The sequence below is a fragment of the Dendronephthya gigantea genome, unplaced genomic scaffold, assembly GCF_004324835.1.
Source record: "Dendronephthya gigantea isolate DGI-Jeju-01 unplaced genomic scaffold, DenGig_1.0 000019F, whole genome shotgun sequence".
NCBI lineage: Eukaryota > Metazoa > Cnidaria > Anthozoa > Malacalcyonacea > Nephtheidae > Dendronephthya > Dendronephthya gigantea.
Window position 1 is genome coordinate 1,292,757 of NW_021163029.1, and position 17,216 is coordinate 1,309,972.

The following is a 17,216-nucleotide window of genomic DNA, read 5'->3' on the forward strand; positions in this document are numbered from 1 at the left end:
CACGAGAGAACCGGAAGAAGAGGCAAGCTGCAAAAGATGCCGATCAAAGGATTAAGGAATGTTTACAGCAAGACGATGAGTAGTAACATGCTGTTAATTGGCGATCTGGGACATTCAAACATATGATCGAACAGTCAATTAACAGTAATATGTAGTAAAAATATAAAAAAAAGTTCATATTTTTAGGGGAGCGTGTGTGGAATGCTACACCCTCCAGACAAGGATAGATAACCCCCCGGGATGGGAGGTCATGTGACATTGTGAAGTGAGGGAAGGAAAACTGTTATTTTAAAATCATGAATTATTCATAAAAAATACTGAAAATCACATGGAGCTGTGAACATTTTGGCTTGAAACAAAAGTTCGGGTCACACTCCTTCTTTGAAAACACAGCTTAGAACGTGTTAAAATTTGGACACACCTTTGACACACCTTTTAGTGTGTTCTACACACCTTTTTGTGTGCACAGAAACACACCTTGCTATGTGTTAACACACCTTTGAAGATGCTGTTTGCACACTTTATGGTGTGTTAAACAAACCTTTAGGTGTGTTTCAAAACTTAAACTTTACGTGTGTTAAAACCACACCTACAGTACTGTCCAAAAAAAACAAAAACCGCGGTTAACTAGGTCAAACCTCGGTTAAACTTAAACCAGGGTTAAACCGAGGTCAGACCTATAAGTCAAACCGCGGTGAGACAGCGAGGTTGAAACTCGGCCGAATGTCGGTCTGACTGACTCCGATAGACATTTCTTAAGATGTTTTCGATTAAATTATTGTTTTGTCGTTCTCAGCAGTTCATAACATTCCGTTCGGAAGCGAACGGCAACTGCACTCATATTTTTCCCTTGCGGTCGTTTGCGGTTTCTATCGCTCGACCAGAACCGGACCGCGACCAAACCGAAGTGTAAGGTTATTTCTGGACAGTACTGCATGCAAATAAAAGGTAAGAAAGTCTTTCTCTTTATATAAAAAATTTATTTCTATACATTGTATTATACATTATATTATAATTTACAAATATATACAGTCTAGTCTAAATGTCTGGTCCTTTCCTGTCGGAATGTCAATATTTTTAAACATTCCTATTCATGTCCTCTTTCTGAATGGCGAAGACAGCAGCAGAATAAATCACAAAGTCTTTGACGAAATTTTCTTTTCCCGTTTTTATCTGCTTTAACACTCTTGTTCTTAATTTTAGTTTTCTTATCTGCCGCCTCCTTCGTGCTGGCATTCTCTTTTTCCTTTTTTCAGGTAATATATTTCCTGTTTTTCTTTGTCATAAAGCCACTACTACTTGTTGCAACAAATTCCTCTGCAAAAAAGTTCAAGCAAAATACATCAGGGCGCATATAGCGTAAAATTTTACTTCATGCGGACACATCTCTTAAGCTCATAGCCCGTAACCTATGTGGGAGATTCAAAACATTGGCCTCACCCAAATTTCAATTTATCAAACATTTAAACTTACCAAAATGGTCTTCATGATCTTCGATTTGGCATTTCCGATTTGACGTTCCTGGGGTTTCTGACTCCATGATATTTTCAGAAACGACAACGTTATGCCTGTAATAATCGTCATCATCGTTTTGGTTTGATATGAAAACTTTTGCATATACGTGAGAAACAACTGGAGGCCTTTCACCATCGGTTAATTCACTCTAGAAAAACGAAAGTCATTGTCAATTATTTTCAGTATTCTGTTTCAAACCTTTACCACTAGCTTTACGATTTTGTACGGCGTCAGATGCCGCAACCACAAAATTCGATTGATGCCGCAACCCTTCGATTGATGTTATCATTTGGGTGACCATACCTAAGCAGTTAAGGGGATCGAGTGCAGTTTTTTGGTTAACAGGAAAACAACAAAAAATAGGCATTATTCTATTACCTCATCGCCTGTATTTCCTGTATCCTCAACACTGTTCATTTCAGGAATTATAACATCTGAATCACGAGAGATTGCCTTCTCACTGATCACTACTGGATCATTAGTAGATTCCTGTTTCAATGGCAAAGCACTTTCAAAGTCAGACCGAGGCTTCTCGAGACATGAAGACACGGCGGCACTCAACACCTGGGTGGGGTCAGCCTCAGCACCCGGCACGTCGCAAACGTTTATCTCTTGCACACTGAGACTGGTCTGACTACAGGATTGAACACAGTCATTGCCGCTGAGGTCATCGACAGATTCTTTCTCGCCGGTGATTTTCGTTTCACTTTCAAACGTCGGTAATTTAGTTTGTTTTCCCTCACGACAAAGTGCAACGATAAGTTCAGGAGTGGTCAGCAACGAAGGTTGGTGATCAGTTTCATTGTCCAGCTCTCCAGCATGAGGACATTCACTTTCTGCATTAATAAATTGATCGTCACAACTTTGATTACAGAAGCCAGGAAGAGGTTCATCAGGGAGACTTTTATCCACGCTTTCTTCGTGAAGAGATTTCGTTTCATTCTCTCCCTTGTCATTCTCACGAGGTTCTTCGAAACCTTTTTCAAAATAAATGAAATATATTTTAACATACGACCACGGATACGACACAATTAGCTTTTCTCACGATGACGTTTTGGGGTTTTCTGAAATCGGTTTAAACATTATGATTTAACATGAAAAGCAATTCTTTTAGAATCAACAGACCATTTGAAGAATAAGACTGTGGCCGTTAGGAAGTCTCACGCTTGCGGTTTTGAAAAAAAGTACGCCAAAAATGGCGGCATATTAATACGTCAAAAGTTAGCGCGCGCGAATTCATTTGGCGAATGAAATTGATGGCGTGATAGTTAACGTTAGCGCGCGCGAGTCAATGGCGCAAGTTCACTGGCGCGCGCAAATGGCGAATTGATGAGGTAGTTGCTAGGCAATTAATTATTGCTAGGCAACTACTTTGTTTGCCTGGCAACTAATTACATAAAATTTTATTCAAATGAATTTGCGTAAAATATACGCCGTAAATCATCGCAAATCTGGAAATTAAATTATTAAAATATTTAGAAATTTATTCTTACCTTCGTCTTTTTTTCCACTATCTTGGAGTTTGTTGTTGTTTATTTCTTCTTCGATCAAGATTTTCTTAGCATTGTTAATCAAAGAGAAGACGTAGTTTTGTATTTGTAGAAATTCTAGAAGCGGTGGCTGATACTTTCTTCCAGAGTATTTATCCAACCGATATCGATTTTGATTACTCGCCATTTTAAAAGAATTTTCACGCGTAAAAAGTAATGTTTTCACTTGCGCAGTCAATCAATTACGACAAAGCTAATTATTGCGTCAAATCTTTTTGCGCCATCGCGTCCGCGCAAAGCATTGTAGTAATTAATTATCGCACTGACCGCAATTAGATATAAAAAGAGGCATTTTATTTATTTTATTACTATTCCACATTGCAAAACAGCATTTCTTAATATCTAATTTGAAAACAATTTTCTTCGGTGAACTAAACCCAACTTGAATTTTCGTATTTGCATCAATCTAGGTAGGATGTGCATGGTAGATACAAAATTACTGACCCAAATGTTTGAGGCAAAACTATAGCAATTCAACCAAGACAAAATTTTCTAATCCCCTTGCAGTTCCAAGATCTTTTTTAAATGCATCAGAAAAAGTAGTTCCTAAAAAAAATTCATGCGATTGCATTACTAGTCCAAAATGATAGTGCAATGCTGGATCATGTTGTTATGTAGGATGTTACTATGAAGTTATAAGACCTTACATTGATCCAAAAGGAACTTACTATGTCGTATGATCCACTGAACATCTTTCTACAATCCTATAGCATCTTATCACAATGTTACAAAACTCATAATTAATTACATCTGTAAGCATCATATCATGATTCACATTAAAGATCTTACCATGATCCTAAATGTCTTAGCATAACCCTTCAAGATCTTCGAAGTGAAATTGATTTGTTGAATACATTTCCAGAAATAAGCTAGCAAAAACTGCAGTTAACCTAGATCCAACCGCGGTGAGACGGAGCGGGTTAAACCTCGGCCTAACTCGGTCTGACAGACACTGCGGTTTTTATCGGTCGACCGCAACCGAACTGCGACCGAACCGCAAACGCAGTGTCAGTAAGTTATTTCTGGACAGTACTGTAAGCTTTTTTCGATATTCCCCTATAAAACGTGATTAGGACTAAACAAATGAAAGAACTTGTCAGGAAATAGGGACAATAATGCCAATAGGTGCGAGTCGCGACAAAATGAGCAAAATGAGAATCGAGCAAAAAACGAGCGACTCCAGGACCGTCCAGATGTTAATATCGTTAACTATGTTCTGTGAGTCACTATTGGAAGGGTGTGATATACTTTCTGCCGACTGTGCAATCGTCACGAATGTGCAAACGACTGTCCAACGGTCGGCCCAGTGTGTCATGAATCAATAGATCATTAATCATTACAGGAAGAGTATCGGTCTCACGCATTAATTTATTCTAACACGTTGTTTCCGGTCTGCGAGAAAGCTTCTTATCCAGTGAGTAATCATTTAAAGTATACATTCATATTAGTCAACTTTTGAAGCAAATCAATCAGCAACAAATATGAGTACCCAATCAGCAACAAATCGTGTTAACGAGATAGGACGCAGATCCTTCGTTATATCATTAAGTTTTGTTGTTTTTAATTTTTAAACTAGGGATAATACCAAGAGGGACAATAAATTGTTGTATGGATTCATTAAAAATTGACGCTATACGGCCAGCGAGGAAAAGTGCATAAAATTTAAAAATCCAGATCAGTAAGTCCTCTGCCTCTGGGCCAGGTGATTTAGCGGACTGTAAGTGAGACATTTTATTGTAGACTTCATCCTCACTAATAATGAACTTTGCTACAGACTCGGATTGGTTGACTTGTCGGCTAGGTTGAAGAGGTAGCATATGTTCAGTAATAGCCGGAAACTTTCGTTTATCTTATCCGCTAATTGCCTTCCAGTAAGAAATTTCGTTATCTATAACCAGGTAGAGATTTGGGTCTTTCTGGGAATTATGATCACTAAGACCAATCAGCGATATATTTTGTGGTTGGTTATAATAATCTTTTAGGTTCGTTAAGATCAAATCGAGAAGAGCTTCTCCTCTGGTCATCTGTAACAAAATGTTATGATCAATGCTATCAAAAGCCTTTTTCAAACCAATGAATAAAAAAGAATTTATCAACCCACGGTCCATATTTGTGTACCATTTATCAGTGGCATCAAGCATAGCTGTTAACGTTGAGTAAAACTTGTCTGTATGTCTGATAAAAGATCATTTTTGTTTAGAAAAGAATATGCTTAGTCAAAAACAATCTTCTCAAATATTTTAGAAACTACTGAGAGGACTGAAATAGGCCTATTATTATTGAGGTGGCTGGAATTTCCGCTGCTAACTTAGGTCCGTTTACTAATAGCTACTGGATCTGTAACTTCGGTTCCAACTTGCAAAATTTTCGATATACTAGTTTAATTTTTTTATCAAGAAAGAAGGCTATTGATAAGATTCCAGGTTTCTTTAGTTCGGCCTAAATTGGTTTGAAATAAGGAGTTATAATGTTGTTTTTTTGCAATCTCTAATTTTGTATGTAACTACTTTCTTGGCAATTTTAAAGTTATCCCAATCATTTTCATCGTTTGTATAAACTGCTTTCTGCTTTAGTCGATCTCCCCCCCATATTAACTTTTTACATTCTACAGAAAGCCATTGGGCATGAGTTTTCCACATTCTTTTTTGTTTAACTGGGACGTGCTTATCAGCAATGTCAAGAAACAGTCTTTTCCAAATTTGCCAAGCAGAAATAGGATAATCAATAGAAACTGTGTTCAGCCATGGAATGGAATCAATGTCATGATTAAGAAAAATTTCGACAAAATTTTTATAGCGGTGAGATTTAATACAGATAGGCTTAGATTTAACAGTGGAGTGTTTTCTAATAGCGTAAACTAAAGTATGGTCACTTATGCCACGAACTATCACGCCTGTTAAACTCAATACAATAAATATTCAATACAATAAATATTCAATACAATAAATATTCAATTTTATCTAAGATTACCAAATCACGTTCGATCATTCCTAACTAAGGTATATTTATCAACTGAAATTTGGGAATCACTAATTGACTCGTCCAGACGAGTTTCGTTTAAAACTGGTATATCTAAATAGTGATTTTGCATAATAATTATGTAGTCTTAAAACATCAAAATGTTTGCGTAAACTTCCAATGTTTAAAAAAGCAATTTTAAAGCCTCTGTGTTTAGTTAGGTAACTTAGGTTGAAATCAGTTTGTTTCTGCATATTTAAGTTGCATCTATTAGGAGTAGGAACGTTTCGGCTAGACACACCTGTCGATATACTAATCATTGATTAATAATATAAGAAGAAATTGATTTAGCAATAATAGAAGTATCTTTCCTGTTTTTCTACAAACCCTACGATGCAGTCCCATATGGGAAGATGCATACACAAGAATGGATCCATGTGGATAACCGAGACAACGGTGAGTAAATGTCACAAGGTGTACGGGTTCGACAATAGGGATCTTTGGTGTACACCGCAATGCAAGTCGACGAAAGATTGTTCCCGATTTCAAATCGTAACTACAGGCAACGACATTTTAAGACTTCAGATGGAGATTAAAAATATATCATTTATGTAGAAACTGATTTGTCAATATATACCCGAGGCCACGGCATTAGTGATCTCTAAAGCATATCGGCAGAATCGTTTCAACAAACGCCGTCGTACTCGTTCAAATAACAGTCAGAACTGTCAGAAACTGTTAGAATGTGTAAATAGAATGTTTTAATTTAATTTAATTCATTAAAACAAATAAATTTCGCACAAAGATAAAAAAATGCAATAATTGCTAGGAATTATACACTGATTTATTTTCTTCTTGCCTAAACATAAGGTAGAGATAACATGACCTATGATTGATCAGCTAACTTATACTAGGAGTTCCTATCGGAAGTGATTCTGCCTTGGAAATAGGAAAACATGATATCATATAGATCTTATTGCTAATTACTTAAATTAGTGCGGATTATTCCCGCCTTGCCATAGATATTTATACTTTGAATTGTTATAGTATCGTATATACAGGTACTTAATTGGGGCAATCTGCAGTCACAAAGTGTATATCGATCATTTTGTGTAATCGCTAAGAGACTTCCATCAATCATTCCTGTACAAATACATCACACCAGGAGCTGCTTTAAGGTTTTTTGAGCCCAAACGTTCAGTTGAATTATTGAGTTCACAACTCAATGATGAGGAAATGAAATTAAATGATCGACAGCTCTTCTCAGCGAAGCACTTCATGCCGCATTGTGCAATATTTTTGACGTGAAATTGAGAAAAAACAAAACCATTCAGCTGATGATTCTCAACACAAGTTGTGTACATGGTTATGCATTCTATAAGAGAGGAAAAATAAGACTTCCTCGTAGTTTTTTAGCATATCGATCGAGCTAAACGATCTCTGAAAATTATTACGAGGTTGCGGTATAGGTTAGTACTGTTTGGGAAAAGTATGAAACATAAATTTGGGTTAACAAGTTCCAGCCAGATTGCCAGTAAACTAGATACGAGTTGTGAGAGAAGCGTTTTCCATCTCCTTTGAGATACGATGGATGAATTATCGTTTATCAATTGCAAAAAAACAATACCACATTCCAAAAATGTCCAGATATATACTCAATAGCCAGCTATAGAGCAGTCCTATATTCAGGGGATTAAAGACGATCTTGCGTAAAGTATTACCTTTTATTGGGCACAGAGGTAATCTGCAGTACAGCGAATCTACCACTTTGCTTAGCCCAATCCATTCCGCTTCGCCTGAAATACCGTTCACAACTCCAAATGGGATAGCTTCCTCGCTATTTTTCTGATGAACGGAAGCGTGAGCCCACGATGTCAACACCGCGGTGTCCCACGCTGATGTGTTTGCGTCCGTACCCGTACACATCCATTTTTTACCCGACGTCACAAAAGAATTGCCGATACCGCCCAAAATTGCGCTGAATTTTTCATTCGGGAGAGGCTTTCCACAGCGAATCACGAGGATGGATGACTTTGGGGGGATAATGGTTTCTTGTGCAATCGTGTAATTGGAGGATTTACTGTTGACCAGTTTGCTGTCCACGTAGACAGTCATGTTTCCATTACAAGTGAGCGTTGCTTTCATTTGTTCCACTGTTGCTGTATTTTACGATAATGAATAAGATGAAATTGGTGCATGGAAACACGCAGCTTCTGTCTTACTAGACCGATCGAACAGTTTTGTACTATACTAAGAGACTGTTGGGTCGGCCTAATGTTGACGAGGTGTGGACTTTGAGGGACTCAATGTGGATATCGCAGGAGATCGATGAACGTCAAATCGATGCAAATTTTTAATTAAGTTTAATTTAATTTAATTAATTTAGTTTAATTTAATATAAGTACCTACAAGCTGAGTTACTTAAGTTTAATTTGTGTCTATCGAATTAGATAGAAACTCATAAGCGAGGCTTTTCGATGATTTTTCCTTCTTTAAAAACCGTTTAAATAAACTGATAAGCCGAACTGAATCAACATGAATAATATCTTTTTTAAGTTTCTATATTGTCAAACACAATATTTTTTTATAGCTATAAAGTTGACCGTTTTATTTAAAATTACACAAGGGCCTCTTGTGTTTGTTTGTAAGTGTAATAGTGATTATACTTCACAAATTCCGGTCGAAATATATGGAAAAACATATGGTAGATACGTAGACACGTGGAAGAAAAAACCCAACCTGCTACAAATGAACAATAATAAAACGCAGTTTTAATGAACAATATACAAAAAAAAACAAAGTACAAAACAGGCAAACATTTGTCTAAATCCGTAACTGAAAACATTATGAATTGAGCATTGTTTTTGCATTATTGTCGTCAATCGTTGGTTTGAAGTAGAAACGTTGGTTGAAGGAGATGCCAATCGCCCATTTTGAGGATATCATTTAGTGGCAGCTGTTTCTTAGCGCCGTTGAAGTTGAGGCTGATTTGTGGAATGCGCTTTGAATATCGTTGAATCGATGCTCGAAGCTGTTATTATATCCCATGACCACCTGGCGACTTTGCTGTTGGAAACCGGTCGATGCGGACGTAGGGGCCAGAAAAATAGTTTCTTTCAGTCAGGTAGTGTACGGAAATCACTTGTAGCAATCATGCAAGATTGCAGGCGTTTTAAAGGACACGGCGTGTTGTCCTCAGTCTGGAAAGTATGGAAAAGCTATCGGAGGGAGAGTTCTGTCTTCCGAGGTATAGAAGTGTAAATATGAAACCATCGGGCTGAATTTTTATTTGAGATCAGATATAACAGAGGATCTCTCTGGTGATATTAATGCTTGTAACATCAGAATTTTCTTGGTTAAAAGTTTTAACTCATCATTATCACTCAGTGAAGACAAATATGAGGTTACCCTGAAGACATCCCATGTTGAAGAATATCTCGGCTTGCACGGTCGTTCATTAGAAATACCTTTCATTAATCGTATAACGAAAGGATTTTGCCATCCAACAGGCTTGCCATCAACCCATGGATGTACGGACGATATGGCAGAACAAAGAACGTTTATGGTAGGGTATTAGAGGAATCATCAAATTGATAATTTAGGAAACTTTAAATGTCCCTGATATTTGTCGAAATCGGATTAATTTGCCTTGTAGCACACCAGCTATTCCACTTGCTCCATGCGGAGCCGTGGGCCTTATTTGTCGACTGTTGTGTAGCAGAGGACAATCACTAATTGGGTAACCGTTCCCGAAAACCCTTCTGCTGAGCAGCGTTGTTGGAGATGAGCCAAACAGCTAGCTGGAGTCTTGGATACAATAGGTGGGTTGCCCTTAGATTGGTCGGATCCTCCAGGAGTGTTTGTGAGGATGGAAGACGAACTGGTAGGCGTATTGCCAGTTGTAATAACGGAGGCCACTAATGTTGTGCTTGCCAAATTAGAGCGAACAGGAGGAGAGTTGCGTTCTTCACTTTCATTAGGGTGCGAGGGATCAGACTGAACGGAGGGAAAGCATAACCCCTCCAGCACCCGGAAGATATTCTGCCTTCACGTAAATATTGTGTTGTAGACACCAATATCATAGTTCTAATGTCAGAGACATTAACCCTGGGTAGCGGGCTCCGCCCTGGTTGTCATATATGTACGAGACAGCTGTCGTATTGTCTAGGCGCAATTTTACTGCCATGTTCGCCTGATGTTTCAGATATGACCGTATTGCAAGAAAGACCGCATTCAGTTCCAGAACATTTATGTGGAGGAGCCTCTCCTCGTGCGACCAATTTCCGCATGTTGCTCCCCAGCCCATCTTAGAGGCGCCTGTTGTTATAGTCATTTCGTATGAGGGGGCGAATCGGGTTTCCGTTAGCTCGATGGATATTCTGAATCTACCACTGCAGTGCGCCCAGGGGTGGACTTCTCAGATACACCGTACCCTGATAACCCGATTGTTCAACGTTACCTGCCCGATCAGGCATGACTGAAGGTGCCGGAAATGGAGGGGAGAAAGCCAAACCGCTGGTCGGCAAGACTCTAAAAAACCCAACAGTTAGCGTGTGTAATGATGTTGGATTCTCCTTCAGCAAGGATTTGCACAGGAGGGAGGTTTTCGCTATTTTCTCTGGAGGTAAAGAAAACTTCATGCTGACTGAGTTGATTATAAATCCTAGAAACTCTGAGTTGGGACAAGAATTGACTTTTTGTAGTTGATTATGAACCCCAGATCGCGAAACAAATTTATCACAACCTGTGTGTGTTCCTGTAATGTCACGGGGATGACGCTACTAGAAGAATATCGTCAAAGTAAATCAGAAGTCTGATGTTGTGGGTGCGAAGGAATGCTACGCCACTGGTTTGAGCAGTTTTGTGAACAATCGTGGTGCTACATTTAGACCGATCGAATGGCAGGGTTTTGAACTGGTAAACCTGCCCCTGGTAAAACAGGTATATCTGTGAGTCAGGGTGAACGCTGATGGTTAGATATGCATCCTTGAGGTCTAACTTGACCAGAAAATCTCTTGGGTTGATAATTTGTTATGCGCATAGCAAATTTTCTATCTGGAAATTTTCGTTCTTTACGAAATTGTTTAACTACCTGAGGCCTATGGTGGGTTGAAATGAGCCTCCCTATTTTGGGACAAGGAACAACAGACTGTAGAAACCCTTTCGAGGAAATTTTACGGGGATGATTGCCTACTTGCTTAGTAAATTTGTTGTTTCCTCATTCATCCCGTCCTCTTTGGATTTATTTAAGGGATTTTTTGCTGTGGTTCCGAATGAAACTCCTGTTTATAACCTCGAACCTGTGTCTACGATCTGTTAGTCCTGAGTAACACTTTGCCACTGGTGAAGAAAAAAGGGCAGCCGAGCTGTTCTCTGAGATATTAGCGGGGCTAGTTGCGATTCCACTGGTCCCGCATGCCACGAAAAGGGCTTAACATTAGTCGAAAAGGAGCCTCGTTGAAACCTCGCTGACCTGTGCTGGGTAGGCTTCGGAAAGTTAAAATTGCCAGTGCCGCGGAACGGCCACCTGCAGGGTGTGGTTTTACTTTATATGGATGCTTTTGCAAGTTCTTAGTAAGGCTTGGCGATAACTCGGAATGCTTAGTTGCTAGGGAGGGCAAATCGTCCCCAAATTCATAAAAATCATCCCCATTCGAAAATTCACGATCCGCTAACTGTGCCTTATCAGGATTAATCGCTCCGAAAATCTTTTTCCGGCGTTTGGTTTTCACAATGTGATTGGCAGAACCCAAAAGCACAGCGATTGTTGTAGGGTCTTCAACAATTCTTCGTTAGAAATCTTGGCCTGATGTTCAAGGCGATCATGAAGGCAACAAAGAGGGCCGGCTAAATTTAGTAGTGCGCGTTGAATAAAGGCCAAATCTTTGTCTCATTGTTCAACGAATTTTTTTTCGTTGCCGGGAATGTAATTTAAGATCTGTTTGTCCTGTATAAAGGAGAAATGCGAGCGTCTATCTCGAGGAGATCATTTTCTCCTATAATTTCGCTAACTTAGTCTAATGTTAGGCGTTTGCGCATGTTTTTTCTCAAGAAATTTGCCAAAAGAGTCTGAACGAGATCATTGTCGTGGATGGAGCTCTGGGGATCAAATAACTCGCAAGAAGCTTCTTCTGCCGAAACGACAGTGTTCGGGTTAGAGGTATCGTTTATATTTGTCGGCTCAACGCCATCTAAAGGTGGCATAGGGCCAACTAAAGGGGCCTCAATGGTAGAGTTGTTGTCTAATTCCTTCGGCGAGTCCCACGGGTGAATTGACAATTCCCCAAAACCTGCCGAAGTTGTGCAATTTCGTCTCAATGGCCGATACGCGACATTGCTTAATTATCGTTGACACCTTCGAGAATTTTAGTCAAATTTCAGTGTTATTTTCCTGCCTTCATTTGTGATCGCGGCGATTATCTCGGTTTTCCGGGTCTTTTAGCGAAGATTTTTCGCTTGCATTTAGGGAAGACACATGATCATGCACTACGTTGACGTTTCCGAGTAGATTTATCAGACATCCTAGAAAACTAAAGCTTAAAAGCAAGATAAAGCGTAAAATAAATGCAAAGACCTCTTACCGTATGAGTGTTACACGCAAGTGAGCACGAAAGAAAAAGGTTCCGGAAGCGTTAAAATGTGAGTTAGAGCACGGTAAGGCAAGCTTTACCATATGTTTTCTCATGTATTTCGACCTGAGTTTGTGAAGTACTTGCTTCGACTTAGTAAACGGCTAGCTCTGTAAAAGCTATTATTCATTATTCAAGCAAATGTAACATTACCACAAACCTCCATTTCTACACTTAAGCTCTCCTTGCACAAAAACTCCCGCCAAAATCGTAAGGAAAGGCCAAAACATTTTACTCAACTGATAAGACATATATACTCAAACGCCATTTTTATTATATGAGCTGACCAATTCATTAATCATGATAAATTTTGAATATGAAAACCCTTCAAATTGAGCCTTATTTGATGGTCGAGCGCAGTTGGCCGGTTATGATTAAACCTTTCATTATTTTTTCTGCAAACAATCTCATTTTCCTGACATGTTCATATTTCTTATTTGCAAGAGCCATGAAAAATTGAATTTTGTTTGCGTTGAGTGTCTAATTTCAAGTCCAACTAGAGAAACGGTAAATCGAACGAGGACATTAGAAATTAGACTAGAATTACAAATTGTAAGTGAAATGCTGCGAGTGAATACACGTAGTGCCTTTATCTTCCCCCATACATTTCTTGGACAGTCTTCAGGATAGTAATAAAAAATATTGCATATAAAAAAACTTGACTTGTTTATATTATGAAATAGGATCGATAAACGTATCGCGGTTATGCAGATGAGAATTCTCTCCCGAGTTGAGGTAGCATTTGAAGTATCACGCATATGCATAGGATGAAACCGCTGTTCTATGGTACATGTGCAGAAAAAAATCATCCTGACAAAAATTCCTGACAAACTAAAATCGCTGACTGAATCGAGATGCACGCAATTAAGAAAATAGGCTGCACGCTTCGCTCGCAGCAAATATCGCCTTGCCTTTTAATAATTCCTTGTTATTGCAGTTTGCTGTCAATTATGCTTAATGAAGCCGTTGCACTTTTATTTAGTCGGTGTATTGCGTATTCGTTTACAATCTTTGAAAATAAACACTCATTGGCTTATATATCCTGCTTTTAATTGGAAGGTCGAGAATCGTTTGTCATCAATCATAGTTTGTCACTTAAATGAATTGTCAATGCGTTGTAGTCGCAAATATTAGCTATTAATGAGAAAATACATGCATGCAACAACCCCGCGCTATTAATATTTCAAACCAAGTCCAAGTACACAATTTCCTGAGCTAACCTGACCTAAACTTATATTATGAAACGACACAAAACTCAAATGTATTTTATACCGAGTATATTATAGACATTATAATTAATGTTTCGATCACTCAATACAAAAATAATCATAAAGCTAGTGTAAACATTGCCCGTTCAATTTTGCATGTTTGCTGCATTATACCATGGCAGCAATTAAGTATTATTATACAAAATTATACAAAGCTGAAAATTAAACAAATAAACCGCATACAAAGCTGACTGCCATATCCAAAGACACATACCTTTTCCGTGTTAAAACATGGTATGATTTTTACCTCGTGTTAAAACATGGTATGATGTAATCCCAAAATAATTTTCCATTTATTAAGATCTCGCATTTACCACGAACACGCAATAAACACGCAACTAGACCCAGACCTCTCACGGTCACCTACCTCTCGACATCCCCTTTAGTAACAACCATTATACCTCAAATTCAAATAGCCCAATCAAAAAATATTATTTGTACCATGTGACGAGGATGTTTTTCGCGGTATCATATCCTAATCCCCTATTTCGGAGTTGGGGGTGTGACATTAAAATTATCACACTGTGATATTTTAATAAATATAAGAAATTTATCTCACCCGACGTCTCGCGAGAACTACATGCACTATCTGAAAAAAATGGCGGGAAGAAGTTAACGATTCTGCAGAGAAAATTAACCGTATTCTCGACGAAAGACATACAGAAAACACAAAAAAGTCGACTAATGTTAAAATGCGTTTTACAGATATTTTTTTTCGAATACTTTTTTTCTTCGAGTACTTTTACTGATTTAGAGAAATAATTCTCCGAACCTTTGTACTGTATGTTTGGCTATTCTACAAGCTCACAATACTTTTTCGGTATAAATGTATAATACATCATTAATTTTATAGATCCCCGGCTCTGGGGATTCGGAAAAAAAAAATAATTTCCCTCAGTAATGATGATTTCCCTCGGGCAAAGCCCAAACCCTCGGAAAATATCATCACTTCGGGAAATATTTCGCCGAGTCTCCCTCAGTGCAGGTCAATAAATGATAATGGCCAGTGAACTCTGCTATGGTATGAGATCACTGAGCTAACACAATGGAGAGAGCAACTATAAATACAGAAATTGAGGCCTGAAGTAGCGTGCGCCTGCCATCTTACTGTGACCTCCTTGAGGAGTTAACTATAGGAAAAATGAGATATATTCCCTGTTTTTGTTTTGTTATCGCGAGGTAGAGGACTAAATACCATTTCAAACAAAAGAACACATGCTTTCAAGAACATTGGGGGCCTGTTTTACATTCAAATGAACTCAATCGTAAACAAATAGTTCAGTATTTTCGACGACGTTTTAAGGTGGATTTCCACTTATAGCAAAATCGTTCGCTAGTGAAATATTTGCATATTTTCTTTGAATTCTAACAGCATAAATAAATTACTGTGACTCAATGAAAAAAAAATATGCAAATATTTCGCGAACGAGCGATTTCGCTGCAAGTGGAAATCCGCCTTTAGAGTGTGACAGGAATTTACCTGACATTAACTATTGTATGCATGTTCCCTCTCATTCCTTGCGGCACGTCTCCGTTTATAGTTCGCCAGTTTGATACGCAGCTACCTATAGCTTGACGCGTTATTTGCGTTGTTTGCGTTCAGAAAGGAAACTTCTAATCCAATTTGTAACTGTCGAGGATACTTTCATTTTATATAACTTATCTAGCAGGATGTTATGGTCTATTAGATCGAACGCTTTAAAGAAGTCGAGCAAAAAACCCTTACAGCCATTTTTGGTGTATCCGATTCATATAACAAGTGATGTACAAAACTTAAAAGGGCGTGAGCTGTCGAGGAATTTTTCAGGGCACCAAATTGTCGCTTATCGATCTTCTCCTGTATATACTCCAGTAGCCAACAATCGCTTGTTGGCTGGAAGCATTATAAATTGATGCTATAGGGGGAGCGAGTACATGGGCGTAAGACTTCAAGACCCAATTTGGAATACCGTCTGGACCAGGAGATTTGGAAGTCGATATAATGGACAATTTTTGATAAACTTCTTCTTCTTTGATGATAAATTCTGGTGAAATTTCAGAATGGCTGTTTTCCAGTAAATTGTCGATATGAAAATATTTCAAAGGTGGAATTTCTATGGTAACTGAAAAAAAGCGTGATTAATATTTTCGGCAAGGGCTTTTCCTGACACCAGTTGGTTGCCCACGACAAAATTTGAAAGGACTTTCTTCTTAGGGTATCCCGATGGCTGTTTTATTGCTCCCCACCAATTTTTTTGGTTCGGTTGTAACTTTAGTTGTTCTAATTTTTTATCAACAAATGTGGATTTAAGCTTCTTACTTTCACTGTTTACCCGATTGCGTATTTGCTGATAATGTAAACTTTTTTCCTTGTTGGAATGCCTTTGCATGAAAAAATTTAGCGGCGAATCATGTTGCCATCAATGAGTTATAAAGAAGCCCGGAATTTTACTTGTATTCCTTTACTATATAAAAGCAAGGAGAAAAACATTATGTGAACAATTCTTTAAAAAGAATGAGAACAATGATAAATTGAGCGAGTTTTTGCACTATAAATCGCTAACAGACTATGATATGCGACCAAGATGTAAGTATAAAAATTTTCTATGTAGAACTGAACATTTCAGTAAATCATCTTTTCTTCAAATAATTTCTAAAGAGAACTGTAAATAATCCCTTTGGACTTTAGTAAACAAGCTTAATCGTTACAGTGAGATACCGCAGCGCCGTCTTTCGCCTGTATAAACGAAACAAATGACTATATTGTACATGTCTATAGCCGACTACATTATTATAGCTGAGTGTCTTGTGTTTTGTACCAAGGTAAAAAGGTGCCGATGTGTTTTTTACGAAATTTTACCAGAGGCTTATCGAAACAGCGCTGAGCCTATTACGCCGGGTCTTAACGTAGGTAGCGCGGTCACAACGTCATGCTATCTTTTGCAATGACCAGGCTACTATGGTCTTAACGTCAGTTCATGCAGCATTACTTTTCGGCCTTGTTTTCGGAGGAGGACCTGCGACACCTGTAATACTTTCCACCGCGAATTTGAAGATTTAGTTGTAGCAGGCACTCAGCGCTGTCACAGAAGCTACCGAAGAAGACATCGAAGAAATCCTATAGAAAAGGTAAAGTGCTTATTTTTGAAAGGCGTTTCTAGCAACTCCATCTTGAGTGTAAAGTATATATGCCTCCAACATTATTCGCGGATATGTTTATGGAAAATAACTTACGAAAGAGCGAGCGCAAGAATTGAAAATGTTAAGCCTTTTATTTATGGCAAAACACCGTTGTTTCTCTCTCTCTTCAAGAAGCT

The 17,216-nt window shown here is 38.3% G+C and overlaps 1 protein-coding gene across 1 annotated transcript; it reads right to left on the reverse strand.

Annotated features, from left to right (window-relative positions):
- Window positions 1–6,978: 6,978 nt before the first annotated feature.
- LOC114521108 lies at window positions 6,979–12,874 on the reverse strand. Its single transcript, XM_028541524.1, has 3 exons — window positions 12,813–12,874; window positions 7,745–8,182; window positions 6,979–7,398 (listed from the first exon to the last, which is right to left on the reverse strand). The coding sequence occupies exons 2-3, from the start codon at window positions 8,166–8,168 to the stop codon at window positions 7,157–7,159; spliced, it is 666 nt and encodes a 221-aa protein (XP_028397325.1). The 5' UTR covers window positions 8,169–8,182; window positions 12,813–12,874; the 3' UTR covers window positions 6,979–7,156.
- Window positions 12,875–17,216: the final 4,342 nt, after the last annotated feature.

What these genes read in the sequence shown, in the direction of transcription:
- LOC114521108 (XM_028541524.1), bottom strand. Translation starts at nt 8,168, where the DNA reads ATGAAAGCAACGCTCACTTGTAATGGAAACATGACTGTCTACGTGGAC. An exon ending in ACCTCTGTGCCCAATAAAAG is followed by an intron (nt 7,399 to 7,744) that starts GTAATACTTTAC and finishes CCTCTCTTATAG; the next exon opens with AATGCATAACCATGTACACA.